We start from the raw sequence: 16340 nt of genomic DNA on the forward strand, positions 1-16340 counted from the left end.
AGCGGATACATTGTCAGCTGGTTCTCGCTCTGGCTGGAGACGAGAGTGATGGACTGGGAGGCGCGACACACACACACACACACACACACACACACACACACACACACTCTGTGTCGCTTGTCGCCGACCGTTTTAAAGAGAAAAAAAGAGCTTAAACAACTTTGCTAGTTTTCCGTGTTGATAGATTTTCCACGACGAGTTGTGACTGTGTGATGACATGCATGCAGCAAGAGAGGCGGCACGTCTATAATGTGAGCTTGTAGATTAAATGTTTTCGACAGTGCTCGTCTGCTCGAGCGTTTGTGTGTGAGAGAGAGAGAGAGAAGAGACCCCGTAACTAGGGATGGGTATCGAGAACCGGTTGCCCGTGGTTCGGTTCCATGGAATCGTTAGCCAATGTCCTTAACAATTCTGCTATCGATTCCTGCATATGCGCGATGACATCACACACGCGACGCGCTGCCTTGTTTTGACGCAGCCAACATGTTGTCTAAACAGAGGCGTTCTAAAGTCTGGCTGTATATTTCACAAGAATGTTCATGTTTTGATAATGAGGCGTCAGCTTTCCTAGTTAAGTTGTTACTCAAGCTCACTGCATGAACGGACAAGTCTCCCGCCGTTCTGTGTCCGAGCTAGAGTGCCCCAAAAAGTTTGTTTTGCAAGGCCGCCTGCCGCCGCCTCCCACGTTCTTACTACAAAACGTGCTACATGTCCAATGTGCTCCGTGTTGCTAAATGCTCCCCTATAAATCACATGTGCAAGAAAGAAAAGTATGTAAATCTTTTGATCTAAACTGTAGAAAACAGTGCTTCTGCTTTAGCTGTGTACAGCAGCAGCTCCGCGAGCTTCGCCGAGCTTCGCAACCGCAGGGGCGCTGGAAGTGGGGGTGCTGAGGGTGCTACAGCCCCCCTGGTATTTTTTTTTCTTTTTAAAGATATATACACACAGCTATATATGTATTTGACTTTGGGGAATACACTATGTTGAAACAAGGTGTTTGATTATCACATGGTCACCTTGCCACCTCCGGTTGGAAGGGAAGTTGAATTTAAAATTTGTTTTCAAATAAATCCCGCTTTGATGGCACAACAAAGTCTATTTATTTGAGAACTAGAAACTGTCTGTAGGCTCATTGTTGCAAACTAACACTGTCGTATATGGGGAATAAAAAACTGTCGAAAACCATTACAAAAATAATACCCGATGTTGTAGTGTGTGTGAGTGTGAGTGAGTGACTGTGTGTGTGCATGTGTGCTGTGTGTTGCACTGTTTGCTAAAATAACTAGTAAACAGCTACTTGTTACACCGTTGTGTGGGAAATAAGCATCCAAAACAGTAATAAAAATAACCCAAAACCTCTCTAGAAAAAGAAGAAAAGGAGTGGAGGAGGTAGAAAAGACTATTGGCCACTATTTCTGACCAGCCCCCAGCATGGTGAGGGGGCTGAGAATCCATAAGAGAATCGATAAGGAATTGAATCGATAAGCAGAACCGGCATCGGAATCGCTAAAATCTTAACGATACCCATCCCTACCCGTAACTGGTGCTGCTGCCTGCTACTCACTGGACCTCCAGTCATTCAGCGTGCAGCGCGAGGGCCAGTCAGATATGTATCCGCCCTGCAAAGCTCATTCATCGGCCACAAACGTTGTCATGCCATGGACCTCCAATATTTACAAGCGACTTCGGCACTAGCCGTTAAGAAAGTATGAATGGACTCCCCCCGAACTTAAATAATTCCGGGTCGGGGAGCCCTCCCGATCCGAAATGAGTTAGGCTCACTATTAGAGTGTGAATCGACCCTATGGGGTCCTTGGACTGAAAACGTTGAAGACCCCTGGTCCTAAATACAGGGGTTAAAGTTCTCCGTCCTGGGGACGGATTTCCGTCTTGAGGATTCCCTAGGGGCTATTTATGAGATCAGAGAAGATTCGCAAAAAAAGAAAAAAAGCTGAACCGTCTGCGCTAATTATAATAGCATCAGTTACTACTGTGGTGCGGTAGACTTGCTGGTGTGTCATGTAGTTCTAATTTAGATCAACGACTTCCTGTAAGTAGACTAAAAAATAAAACCAGTTGACGTGGCTTGACTTGACTTGATCAGATTACGTCAGGCTCTTATTTTGAAATCCGCCCTATACTGAGAGGAAATGCCTCTGTAGCTACTTGTTGCTGCTGTAAGCTAACTGCGACGATGCATGCTGTTGGATAAACAAAACAACACTTGGATTACTCACAATAGTTTGGCTAAAGTTCATATTTATGATAGAAAACCATGCTCCTGTGGCTTAAACGATGTACACCGTTTGGAAGTTTGATAAACATTTTGGACCTACGCTGAATTCCAATAGATGAGTGGTGGTGTTATTATGCTGCAAAGGAATGAGACGTCGCTCTGTCTGTAATGTGTGGATGGCTGTGTCAAAAGATGAAGTCACTGGAGTTTTACATGTAAACAGCAGGTAGGCTTTACTATCTAAATATGTGTTTACAGGGGGCAGCAGTAATTGACAATACGCGTTTGCTTCCTACAGTCTATGGTTTGCTTACGTTCTCTGCATTAAAATAAGCAACGGAACACTTGTTATGTTTGCAAATCAGAGATTTGAGGGGATTTATTTGTCACTCACAAAAGTGATCCATACAGATGCTAATGAAATACTTCGGGGTGGTGTTTCATTGGTACCGAAAGCAACGTATCATGAATGATTGGTGTTCACTGTTCATGGCAATAGGTGACGTTTCTCTCATAACATTACCCACATGTGGCATCGTCAGCGACAATAAGGCTCGGACGGAGTCCACCCTATGTTCCCCAGGTTCTATGTTCCCCGCTCTATATTCCCCACCTCACAGCATTAGTTTTAGTGAGGTTAGGGTTAGAGGTAGGGGTAGGTTTAGGTGGTAAGAAAGTGGGGAACATAGAACCTGGGGAACATACCTGGGGAAAGCCATTCAGGTCCTGGTGTCAAACGGTGAGAGAACCAGGAGCCTGTTTCTGTTGTGTGTGCAACAGAAATCTGTTATATGGCAGCATGGCAGCAACGATAAAAAAATACGCTTTTCAAGCGCGGGGGGGGGGGGGGGGGGGGTAAAATACATTTCCGTCTTGGGATTTTTTTTTGCTTTAACCCCTCTCCTAAATAACATGCTAACATTCTCTACTGCGTGTGCGTGTGTGTGTGTGTGTGTGTGTGTGTGTGTGTGTGTGTGCGTGTGTGCGTGTGTGTGTGTGTGCGTGTGTGTGTAGGTGGACCTCACTAAGCGTCGTATGGTGGATGAGGGGGAGGGGCGGCTGTGGGCGGAGTCAAGAGGTTTTCACTACTTTGAGACGTCAGCACAGAGCGGAGAAGGAATCACTGACATGTTCCAGGTACACATAAACAATACATTACATGCACACTACTACACACTACTACACACTACACATAAACAATACATTACATGCACACACATACTACCTAACCCTAACACACACTACACTATATACTACCACTACCTAACCCTAACAATACATTACATGCACACACACACACACACACACACACACACTACCTAACCTATATACACTACATGTACCTATGTACCTATATACTAACCCTAACACACACTATACACTATATACTATACACTAGGCCTGTCAGAATGAAATTCGTTTTTCGACTATAATTCGAATATTAAAGAAATGGATGAAAGTCGAATACTTCAATTACTATTCGAAATGGAAAAAAAAAAAAAAAGTTTATATAAAAAAAAAAAAAGGAAACAAAAAACGTTTTTCCTGACCTCCCATTGCGAAAATAAATGCTTTCATCAAGTCACAAATGATCAACAATTAGCCTACGTGTGTACATGGCATGCACAGTGCATGCCATGCACTACAGTGGACACAGCACTGTGTGTGAGACACCCGACACGGCGACACCACCATCGCTGCTGTGCGGAGCCCTGCTCTCCTCTCCTTTCTTCATTGTATTAGCTGGTTAGCGTTAGCTACTTGGCTATTTCTCCTGCTGTTTCCCAGCTTCACTTGAAAGTAACATTTAAGAAACTTATTACAACAGCGGACAGCCAAAGACTAATGTAATATTTGTCCGTCAGTAACTAGAGGAGCTGGCTTTCACGCTCTGCTCTGCTCCTCTGTCCTCTCTCTCTCTCCGCACTGCTCTCTGGTACGGGCTGGACAGACACGTGCAACATGCTGTCTAAACAAGCAATATAGTTGATAGCCACGCCTCCGGCCGATCTACAAGCCCACAGCCTGTCGATAATGCAATGTAGTTAGGGCTTGTAGCTTAGCTTTTTTTACAGCCTGTTATAGCATCTGAATTTGCGCACATAATGTGCTTATTATTTTACAACTATACATTTTATAAAAAAATATATACATATAAAATTAAAAAAAAAAAAAAAAAATACAATTTATATAATAAATCAACTATTCGACTATTTTCGAAAAATTATAAAAATGAATGAATGAAATTCGAATGGGATTTTAGAGGCACACTGACAGGCCTACTATACACTATATACTACCACTACCTAACCCTAACAATACATTATATACACACTACACATAAACAATACATTATATACACACTACACATAAACAATACATTATATACACACTACACATAAACAATACATTATATACACATAAACAATACATTATATACACACTACACATAAACAATACATTATATACACACTACACATAAACAATACATTATATACACACTACACATAAACAATACATTATATACACACTACACATAAACAATACATTATATACACACTACACATAAACAATACATTATATACACACTACACATAAACAATACATTATATACACACTACACATAAACAATACATTATATACACATAAACAATACATTATATACACACTACACATAAACAATACATTATATACACACTACACATAAACAATACATTATATACACACTACACATAAACAATACATTATATACACACTACTCATAAACAATACATTATATACACACTACACATAAACAATACATTATATACACACTACACATAAACAATACATTATATACACACTACACATAAACAATACATTATATACACACTACACATAAACAATACATTATATACACACTACACATAAACAATACATTATATACACACTACACATAAACAATACATTATATACACACTACACACACAGAGAGGAGAAGGAATCACTGACATGTTCCAGGTACACGCACGCACGCACGCACGCACACACACACACACACACACACACACACACACACACACACACACACACACACACCAGTGCTGTTATTGACAGCACATTTTGATTTAGTTTTAGTCGTAGTCTTTTGAATAAAATGTCATTTAGTTTTAGTCATAGTCTTTTGAATAAAATGTCATTAGTTTTAGTCATAGTCTTTTGAATAAAATGTCATTTAGTTTTAGTCGTAGTCTTTTGAATAAAATGTCATTTAGTTTTAGTCATAGTCTTTTGAATAAAATGTCATTTAGTTTTAGTCGTAGTCTTTTGAATAAAATGTCATTTAGTTTTAGTCATAGTCTTTTGAATAAAATGTCATTTAGTTTTAGTCATAGTCTTTTGAATAAAATGTCATTTAGTTTTAGTCATAGTCTTTTGAATAAAATGTCATTTAGTTTTAGTCATAGTCTTTTGAATAAAATGTCATTTAGTTTTAGTCATAGTCTTTTGAATAAAATGTCATTAGTTTTAGTCATAGTCTTTTGAATAAAATGTCATTTAGTTTTAGTCATAGTCTTTTGAATAAAATGTCATTTAGTTTTAGTCATAGTCTTTTGAATAAAATGTCATTTAGTTTTAGTCGTAGTCTTTTGAATAAAATGTCATTTAGTTTTAGTCATAGTCTTTTGAATAAAATGTCATTTAGTTTTAGTCATAGTCTTTTGAATAAAATGTCATTTAGTTTTAGTCATAGTCTTTTGAATAAAATGTCATTTAGTTTTAGTCATAGTCTTTTGAATAAAATGTCATTTAGTTTTAGTCGTAGTCTTTTGAATAAAATGTCATTTAGTTTTAGTCATAGTCTTTTGAATAAAATGTCATTTAGTTTTAGTCATAGTCTTTTGAATAAAATGTCATTTAGTTTTAGTCATAGTCTTTTGAATAAAATGTCATTTAGTTTTAGTCATAGTCTTTTGAATAAAATGTCATTAGTTTTAGTCATAGTCTTTTGAATAAAATGTCATTTAGTTTTAGTCGTAGTCTTTTGAATAAAATGTCATTTAGTTTTAGTCATAGTCTTTTGAATAAAATGTCATTAGTTTTAGTCATAGTCTTTTGAATAAAATGTCATTTAGTTTTAGTCATAGTCTTTTGAATAAAATGTCATTTAGTTTTAGTCATAGTCTTTTGAATAAAATGTCATTTAGTTTTAGTCATAGTCTTTTGAATAAAATGTCATTTAGTTTTAGTCGTAGTCTTTTGAATAAAATGTCATTTAGTTTTAGTCATAGTCTTTTGAATAAAATGTCATTAGTTTTAGTCATAGTCTTTTGAATAAAATGTCATTTAGTTTTAGTCGTAGTCTTTTGAATAAAATGTCATTTAGTTTTAGTCATAGTCTTTTGAATAAAATGTCATTTAGTTTTAGTCGTAGTCTTTTGAATAAAATGTCATTTAGTTTTAGTCATAGTCTTTTGAATAAAATGTCATTTAGTTTTAGTCATAGTCTTTTGAATAAAATGTCATTTAGTTTTAGTCATAGTCTTTTGAATAAAATGTCATTTAGTTTTAGTCATAGTCTTTTGAATAAAATGTCATTTAGTTTTAGTCATAGTCTTTTGAATAAAATGTCATTAGTTTTAGTCATAGTCTTTTGAATAAAATGTCATTTAGTTTTAGTCATAGTCTTTTGAATAAAATGTCATTTAGTTTTAGTCATAGTCTTTTGAATAAAATGTCATTTAGTTTTAGTCGTAGTCTTTTGAATAAAATGTCATTTAGTTTTAGTCATAGTCTTTTGAATAAAATGTCATTTAGTTTTAGTCATAGTCTTTTGAATAAAATGTCATTTAGTTTTAGTCATAGTCTTTTGAATAAAATGTCATTTAGTTTTAGTCATAGTCTTTTGAATAAAATGTCATTTAGTTTTAGTCGTAGTCTTTTGAATAAAATGTCATTTAGTTTTAGTCATAGTCTTTTGAATAAAATGTCATTTAGTTTTAGTCATAGTCTTTTGAATAAAATGTCATTTAGTTTTAGTCATAGTCTTTTGAATAAAATGTCATTTAGTTTTAGTCATAGTCTTTTGAATAAAATGTCATTAGTTTTAGTCATAGTCTTTTGAATAAAATGTCATTTAGTTTTAGTCGTAGTCTTTTGAATAAAATGTCATTTAGTTTTAGTCATAGTCTTTTGAATAAAATGTCATTAGTTTTAGTCATAGTCTTTTGAATAAAATGTCATTTAGTTTTAGTCATAGTCTTTTGAATAAAATGTCATTTAGTTTTAGTCATAGTCTTTTGAATAAAATGTCATTTAGTTTTAGTCATAGTCTTTTGAATAAAATGTCATTAGTTTTAGTCATAGTCTTTTGAATAAAATGTCATTTAGTTTTAGTCATAGTCTTTTGAATAAAATGTCATTTAGTTTTAGTCATAGTCTTTTGAATAAAATGTCATTTAGTTTTAGTCATAGTCTTTTGAATAAAATGTCATTTAGTTTTAGTCATAGTCTTTTGAATAAAATGTCATTTAGTTTTAGTCATAGTCTTTTGAATAAAATGTCATTTAGTTTTAGTCATAGTCTTTTGAATAAAATGTCATTTAGTTTTAGTCATAGTCTTTTGAATAAAATGTCATTTAGTTTTAGTCATAATTTAGTCACCTGAAAAGTATTAGTTTTAGTCTAATTTTAATCGACTAAATATCATACGTTTTTAGGTGACTAAATCTACAGTTGATTTAGTCGAATAAAATGTATTTTGGCAGGCCTTGATGGCATCGTAATGACTGATATTAGACTTGGTTGCATGCTGAAAATAGCAGATCTACAAGCTCACAACGCGTTACTGAGTGACATGCCTGTTGTATCATGAAAACATCTGGCTGAGACGTTACTTATACCCTTAGATTACTGAGTGACATGTATATGTCATATATACAACATACATCATATATACAACATACATCATATATACAACATACATCATATATACAACATACATAATATATACAACATGCCTGTTGTATCATGAAAACATATGAGATGTTACTTATACCCTTAGATTACTGAGTGAGGGTTAGTACTAGGGTTAGGGTTAGTACTAGGGTTAGTACTAGGGTTAGGGTTAGTACTAGGGTTAGTACTAGGGTTAGTACTAGGGTTAGGGTTAACCTTTTGTATCATGAAAACATGCCATGATGTTGTGAATGTATTCTTGCTGCTTGTTTCTCCCTTATTTGGACATGAATAAATTGTTAAAGTGTGTGTGTGTGTGTGTGTGTGTGTGTGTGTGTGTGTGTGTGTGTGTGTGTGTGTGTAGTCGTTCTTCTCCTCCATCACAGACATGTGTGAGAACGGGGGGAAGCGGGTGGTGTCAGAGGTGACGGTGGGCTTCACCAAGGAGCAGGCTGACACCATCAGGAGGATCCGTAACAGCAAGGACTCATGGGACATGTTGGGGGTCAAACCTGGAGCCACACGGTATGTACCCTACACCCATATATACACCCATATATACACCCATATATACACCCATATATACACCCATATATACACCCATATATACACCCATATATACACACAGCAACAGCAAGGACTCATGGGACATGTTGGGGGTCAAACCTGGAGCTACACGGTATGTACCCTATACCCCTAACCCCCTACACCATACATGGGCAACTGGCGGCCCGGGGGCCACATGCGGCCCCCACCTTCACTTAATGCGGCCCGCGGGTTAATATCACAATACTGATATTATTGATTTCAGCTGTTACAATTCCAAACATGCAAACATGACTTCAGTTTATCTTAGTAGCTTAATGACTAGTATAGTAGTACTGAAATGTTTGTCTTTTTTCATATCCAACGTATTTGTATTTAGGTTCATAAAGTTAACATGAGTATAACTATTGCATTTGAAATGAAATACAATTTGTAAATTTCAGGATTCCAATTAAAAAATAACAAAAAATATTCATGATTCCAATTCAAAAGAAGCAAAAATAGCAGATCTACAAGCTCAAAACGTGTCGCAGTGCGACGCGTTTTGAGCTTGTTGATCTTCTATGTTTGCTTCTTTTGTATGAGTTACTCGAATGACAAAGTAGGATGTACTGTAGAAATATGCAATGTGGCCCTCTGGAGTGAAGGTGGAAATATAGTGGCCCTATCAGTCATCAAAGTTGCCCACCCCTGCCCTACACCCTACACCCTACACCCATTATATATACACACAGCAACAGCAAGGACTCATGGGACATGTTAGAAGTTAAACCTGGAGCTACAAGGTACCCTAACCCCTATACCCTACCACCCTACACCCTATACCCTAACCCCTACACACTACACCTAATGTACACTGCTCAAAGAATGAAGGGAACAAAATGGTCCCTTCATTTCTTCTAGCAGTGTAGTTTGCTGTTACAGTTTACAGTTTAGGCATTTAGCAGACACTTTTAATCCAAAGCGACTTACAATAGCAGATAATACATCACTATAATAAACAAGATAATATGTCAGAACATAAACAACAATATAACAAATGCATATGAATATCAATCTAAAAAAAAACAATATAATCAGTAAAGGAAAAAAAAAAGGATTCTAAAAAACCTAAAAACAAATGCTAACTAGCTTCATGAATGGTCATTGATTTTTCTGTAGTGCTAAGGGTTTAGGTGGAGTCTGAAAAGGTGAGTCTTCAGTCCACAAGCTAGCGAGTGAGTCCGTTGTTCTAAGTGGGACGGGTTTGGGTTAGGGTTAGAGTTTATTCCACAACTTTGGGGCCAGGAGGGCAAACTGGCTCGGATGAGTGGATTTTTTCCCTGGGTTTTTTAGCGAGGGTTCTGTCAGCATTAGGCCTGTCACGATTTACTAAACCCACGATTCGATTCGAATCACGATTAAAGGTTGACGATTCACGATGTCACGATTTTTTCACGATTTTTTCAACAAATTTATTTTCCAGAGAAATTACCCCAAAAAATCCACAATTCTTACAATTCCAGTATTTATTTTTGCTTTTAACAATACTGTTTTCTCTTATGCTCTTTTCAATACAGTAGAACTATCAAATGACAAAAAACAACAATAACATTTCAGTTCACTTGTCTTCTCTTACAAGGAATCCTGTATGTTTTAGATGTTCTCTTATCCTCTATACAGTAGCAAATAGCAAATGACAGATAGTGTAAACTTATCAATTCTTAAATGTCAAATCCTGTTCTTTTTTTAAACAACACTCTTACACTTTTTTCAATACTGTATCAAAGAATGCATTTTTTTGTGGTACATATCAAGCCAACTGTACTGTAAGCCAGGCACAAACTAAGGCATAATAACAACTCTTACCCTCTTTTCAAAATCAATAATTCATCAAAGTCAAGACCTAGTGTCTCATTGTGGATAGACTGTTCAAAGTCCCTGACTTTCTAACACACCATTCCACCAGCTTATATATTGAATGTGTCAATTCTTGTTTACCATTCCACCGGCTTATATATTGACTGTGTCAATTCTTGTTTTCACTAGAAACGTTGTTTCCACATTGTAACCAGTGGCAGAGACATGCATCTGTACGTAGCATTGTTGTTGTTAGCCCTTAGCACTGATTAGTGCTATGCTCTGTAGCAGCAAAGTAATGACACAGCACTCAACTAACTGCTCTCTTTGTCAATCGAAATCGCGGAGCTCTTCTCTGCAGCCCAATGGAGGCACGCTGGCAGCTGTGAGTGGGTGAGCCTTCCTACTGTAGCTGCCGCTGCCTGTGTCTGCCTGACGCTAGACGTTGAACACGCAGAGACGTTGAAGACAGAATGGAGATTAAGTCGAGGGCGACCTCTGGTGGTCGAATCGCGATTCGTTTTTAAAAAAATCGATTTTCACCGTCCCCCAATAAAATCGATTTAAATCGATTTTTTCGTAAATCGTGACAGGCCTAGTCAGCATCCCTGTGTTGGCTGATCTAAGTGAACGCGTGGGGGTGTAGGGGTTGATCAGGTTTTGGAGGTATGGAGGAGCCATACCCTTGGCTGCTTTGAAGGTCAGCATCAGTGTTTTGTATTCAGTGCGGGCCGCAACCGGGAGCCAGTGGAGGGAGAGGAGAAGGGGGGAGGCATGTGAGAACTTAGGCTGGTTGAAGACCAGTCGTGCCGCGGCATTTTGGATCAGTTGGAGAGGTTTAAGTGCACATGCCGGGAGACCAGTGAGAAGAGAGTTACAATAGTCAAGTTTTGATATGACAGATGTCTGGATGAGGAGCTGGGCTGCCTCCTGGGTGAGGAAGTGTCTGATTTTACGGATGTTATAGAGTGTGAACCTACAGGACCGGGTGACTGATGCAATGTGTGCCTTGAATGATAGCTGGCTGTCCAGGACCACACCAAGGTTTCTAGCAGCTGGAACTGAAGTCACCAATGCATTATCTATGGAAATAGTGAGATCTTGCATGGGGCAAGACTTAGCTGGGAAGAAGAGAAGTTCCGTCTTGTCCGGGTTCAGCTTGAGGTGGTGGGCTGACATCCACTGTGAGATGTCGGCCAGACATGCAGCAATGCGTTCTTCCACCTGGGTGGCAGAAGGGGGGAAGGACAAAAACAGTTGAGTGTCATCAGCATAGCAGTGATAGGATAGGTTGTGAGCAGAGATGACAGCACCAAGGGAATTGGTGTACAGGGAGAAAAGGAGAGGGCCATGTACGGATCCCTGGGGGACTCCCGTTTGGAGGGTTCGGGGGGATGAAAGCAAACCTTTCCATGAGACCTGGTAGGTCCGTTCCGACAGGTAGGAGGAGAACCACTTTAGTGCCGTCCCGGTGATGCCTAGGTCAGCAAGGGTGTCCAGGAGCAGCTGATGATTCACTGTGTCGAATGCTGCTGATAGATCCAGAAGAATCAGGACTGCGGAGTGGGAGGCAGCCTGTGCAGCATGGAGTGCTTCTGTGACTGCTAGGAGTGTTGTTTAATGTAAATGTTATTCACATTGTAGTTTGTTTAAATTATTCTACAATTTACAATTACAATTTAGGCATTTAGCAGACGCTTTTAATAACGCTTTTTAATAAGCAAGATAACATGTCAGTACATCAACAACAATACAACAAATGCATAGGAATATCAATCTAGAAAAACAATAACATAGGTAGACCACGCACCTAATCAGTAAAAAAACTTCTAAAACCTGAAAATGCTATCTAGCTTCATGTTTGGACAATGAGGGAAGGGGGAGTGTTACAGTAGTGCTATGGGTTTAACTCACTGAATGCCACCCTTTATTAAAAATCTACAAAACTGGTGCCATCCATTTTGTTTAATTTTACCTTTTTATGGGGGCCAAAATCATATTTTGTACTTAAATTACATATATAAATCTATGCTTCTATCGAAAGCCACACTACCCCTCTTACAAAGGAAAAAATGTATATTTTCTATATATATATATATATATATATATATATATATATATATATATATATATATATATATATATATATATATATATCCTATCATTAGATTTGGGCTTCAATAGAACATGTGTAAGATGTCTTGATCATTATGATATGTTTATGCTGTCAATGGGACTCTGTGTTCTCTAGACTGCAATGGCCTTTGAAAACCACCAGGTGGTGGTCTCCTACTATCTGATCGACAAATAGAAGAAGGAAGAGACACGTCCATTTTTTTTGATCAGGGCCTAGTTGTTTACATTTTGGCCAGGCCTTTTTGCTAACATGCTATAACACTTCCGAGCCCTGGCGATTGCTATCAAGGGCTCGGATTTCTCGCTTTCGAATGAGTACTTATACTTCGTCTGGGAAGCACGGGAAGTGTATAAACGAACGTTTATTATTAACGTTAAGGTGGCCGGAACCAATGTTCGGTTATAGCGGTTTTCCTGTCGGACTGTGTTCACCGGTGCTACAGTCAAATCGTTCCGGTCGCTCCGGTCACGGAGGCTAACGGCTAACGTTTAGAGCGATTTTTTTTAAATTACAATTATGTTATGAAAGATAAAACTTTTGATTAATTAAAAATACGTAAAGTGTGTATATGGCACTACAGATCAAAGACGTTTTAGTTTTAGTTTTTGCTAGCCGTCCTGAACGTAACATGGGATTTGTTTTGTGTGATTCAAACTAACTTTGGTTCCTACCTGTGTGTAACTTTGGTTCCTACCTGTGTGTAACTTTGGTTCCTACCTGGTATAACTTTGGTTCCTACCTGGTATAACTTTGGTTCCTACCTGTGTGTAACTTTGGTTCCTACCTGGTATAACTTTGGTTCCTACCTGGTATAACTTTGGTTCCTACCTGTGTGTAACTTTGGTTCCTACCTGGTGTAACTTTGGTTCCTACCTGGTATAACTTTGGTTCCTACCTGTGTGTAACTTTGGTTCCTACCTGGTGTATCTTTGGTTCCTACCTGCGTGTAACTTTGGTTCCTACCTGCATGTGTTTCTGTTTCCAGGGAGGAAGTGAACAAGGCGTACAGGAAGTTGGCCGTGCTGCTGCATCCTGATAAGTGTGTCGCACCAGGAAGTGAAGACGCCTTCAAAGCTGTGGTCAACGCGCGCACCTCCCTGCTAAAGAACATTAAATAATCATTAATTAATGATTGATTCATCATTAAATAATAATTAATTAATCATTCATTAAAGATGATAGATAATGATAGTTACCTACTCCTCCCGCGAGGGAAATTCAGATATCGCAGCCCAACCCAGCTGCTTTTTTATCAGCTTTAACCCAGCTGAACTCAACCCAGTGATGCCCACAAGGAGCGCGAGGGAAGGGGAGCAGTGATATTAATAATATTAACTGTTTAAAAGTTATTTAAATGTATTGATAATATAAGTTATTTAAATGATAACTATGTATTGATAATATAAGTTATTTAAATGATCACTATGTATTGATAATATAAGTTATTTAAATGATAACTATGTATTGATAATATAAGTTATTTAAATGATCAGTATGTATTAATAACATGTATTAATTATATACGTTATTTAAATGTTGTATATCAGTATGGCTGCACGTGATTGCCTGTCAGCTGTATTTGTATGCTCAGCAGTGATTGGACAGATTTTGAGGAAGCCCATCCCCCTTCCTCACCTGCTGCCAACCCATAATGCCTTGCTGCTCATAGGCTGTGCATGTGAGAACACACACACACACACACACACACACACACACACACACACACACACACACACACACACACACACACACACACACATATGCACACACTTATTCATCCAATCATTTCCTCTCTAGCAGCAGTTTTTATAACCAATGAAATATCACTTGCTGCTCCTTTAAATATGACAGCTTTCACCTGATTGGCTAGAAGCTCGTCATTCACACAGACATGTTGCCAATTAAGAACACAGTGTTCACTGAAATATGTTGCCATCCTTCCCAGCCAATCACAGTCCAGTTTACTCAAACGTGTCGCCATCCCAGCCAATCAGAACCTTGTTTACTGAAGCATGTTCCCAGGCCAGCCAATCAGAACCTTGTTTACTGAAGCATGATGCCAGGCCAGCCAATCATAAGCTTGTTTACTGAAGCATGTTGTCATGACAACCCGTGATCCAAGCGTCCATAGTAGTTTTTAGGAGCAACTGGCGCCACCTTCAGGTGTCAGTCGGTAAAAACACCCTGCCAGTGTTTTAATGTGATGTAAAAAGTGTTTTTAGACCCTCCAGAAAAACACCTGCAAAAAATCCTTGATTTTGCGATGAAATATGCAGGTTTTTATGTGCTTTTATGCAGTGAAATTGCGGAAAGATGCATAATATACCTGTATATGTATATATACCTGTATATATATTATGTATATATACCTGTATATATATGTATATGTATATATACCTGTATATATATATGTATATGTATATATACCTGTATATATATGTATATACATGTATATATATGTATATATATGTATATACATGTATATACATGTATATATATGTATATATTTAGGGATGGTCCGATCAGGTTTTTTGGAACCGAGCACCGATCACAAAAGTGTGATCACCCGATCCCGATCAATCACCGATCCGATCAAGTTATTATTTATATTTTCTAAATGTTAATGTTTTAACTTCATTTCATTCATTCACTCATGAATTCATTTATATATTTGCCTTATAGTTATTTACCAGCATTACTATGTATTTATTATCATAGCAGTAACTAATTATTCCTTCAGCACTGTGGAAATCAATACCCCAAAATGGCCTCAAGTGGGCATACTGAACGGCTGGTTGATCAGATGCACCGATCCGATCGGATCGGTGAATTTACCTTTTGATCTAAACCACCGATTATCGCCGATCATGCTTTGATCGGCCCGATCCAATCCATTGCCGATTGATCGGTAACATCTCTAATATATGTATATACATGTATATATATGTATATATATGTATATGTATATATACCTGTATATACATGTATATATATATGTATATATATGTATATACATGTATATATAGGTATATGTATATATACCTGTATATACATGTATATATATATGTATATATATATATACATATATATACATGTATATACATGTATATATATGTATATATACCTGTATATATATGTATATACATGTATATATATGTATATATATGTATATACATGTATATACATGTGTATATATGTATATGTATATATACCTGTATATACATGTATATATATATGTATATATATGTATATACATGTATATATAGGTATATGTATATATACCTGTATATACATGTATATATATATATGTATATATATGTATATACATGTATATATAGGTATATGTATATATACCTATATATACATGTATATATATATGTATATATATGTATATACATGTATATACATGTATATATATATGTATATATATGTATATACATGTATATACATATATATACATATATATATACATGTATATATATATATATATGTATATATATGTATATACATGTATATATATATAGGTATATGTATATATACCTGTATATACATGTATATATATATGTATATATATGTATATACATGTATATATATGTATATGTATATATACACATATATATACCTGCAGGTAGTTCTGAAATGTGC

At 36.7% G+C, this 16340-nt stretch overlaps 1 protein-coding gene across 2 annotated transcripts in view; it reads left to right on the forward strand.

Moving 5' to 3' along the window:
• dnajc27 (DnaJ (Hsp40) homolog, subfamily C, member 27) overlaps nt 1-16340 on the forward strand; it is a 39362-nt gene that overhangs the window by 21129 nt on the left and 1893 nt on the right. Inside the window, exons 5-7 of one of the 2 annotated variants that reach the window (XR_013961720.1) lie at nt 3251-3373; nt 8538-8698; nt 13681-14373. Coding sequence is in view for 1 of the 2 variants with exons in the window: in XM_080720629.1 (XP_080576755.1) it covers nt 3251-3373; nt 8538-8698; nt 13681-13813 (417 nt within the window). In the remaining variant the exon portion in view is untranslated. Of the gene's footprint in view, nt 1-3250; nt 3374-8537; nt 8699-13680; nt 14588-16340 lie in introns of those variants that run through there. The other variant, XM_080720629.1, reaches the window with a different exon arrangement.

Source organism: Nannobrachium achirus, assembly GCF_963921795.1.
Source record: "Nannobrachium achirus genome assembly, chromosome: 24".
Taxonomy (NCBI): domain Eukaryota; kingdom Metazoa; phylum Chordata; class Actinopteri; order Myctophiformes; family Myctophidae; genus Nannobrachium; species Nannobrachium achirus.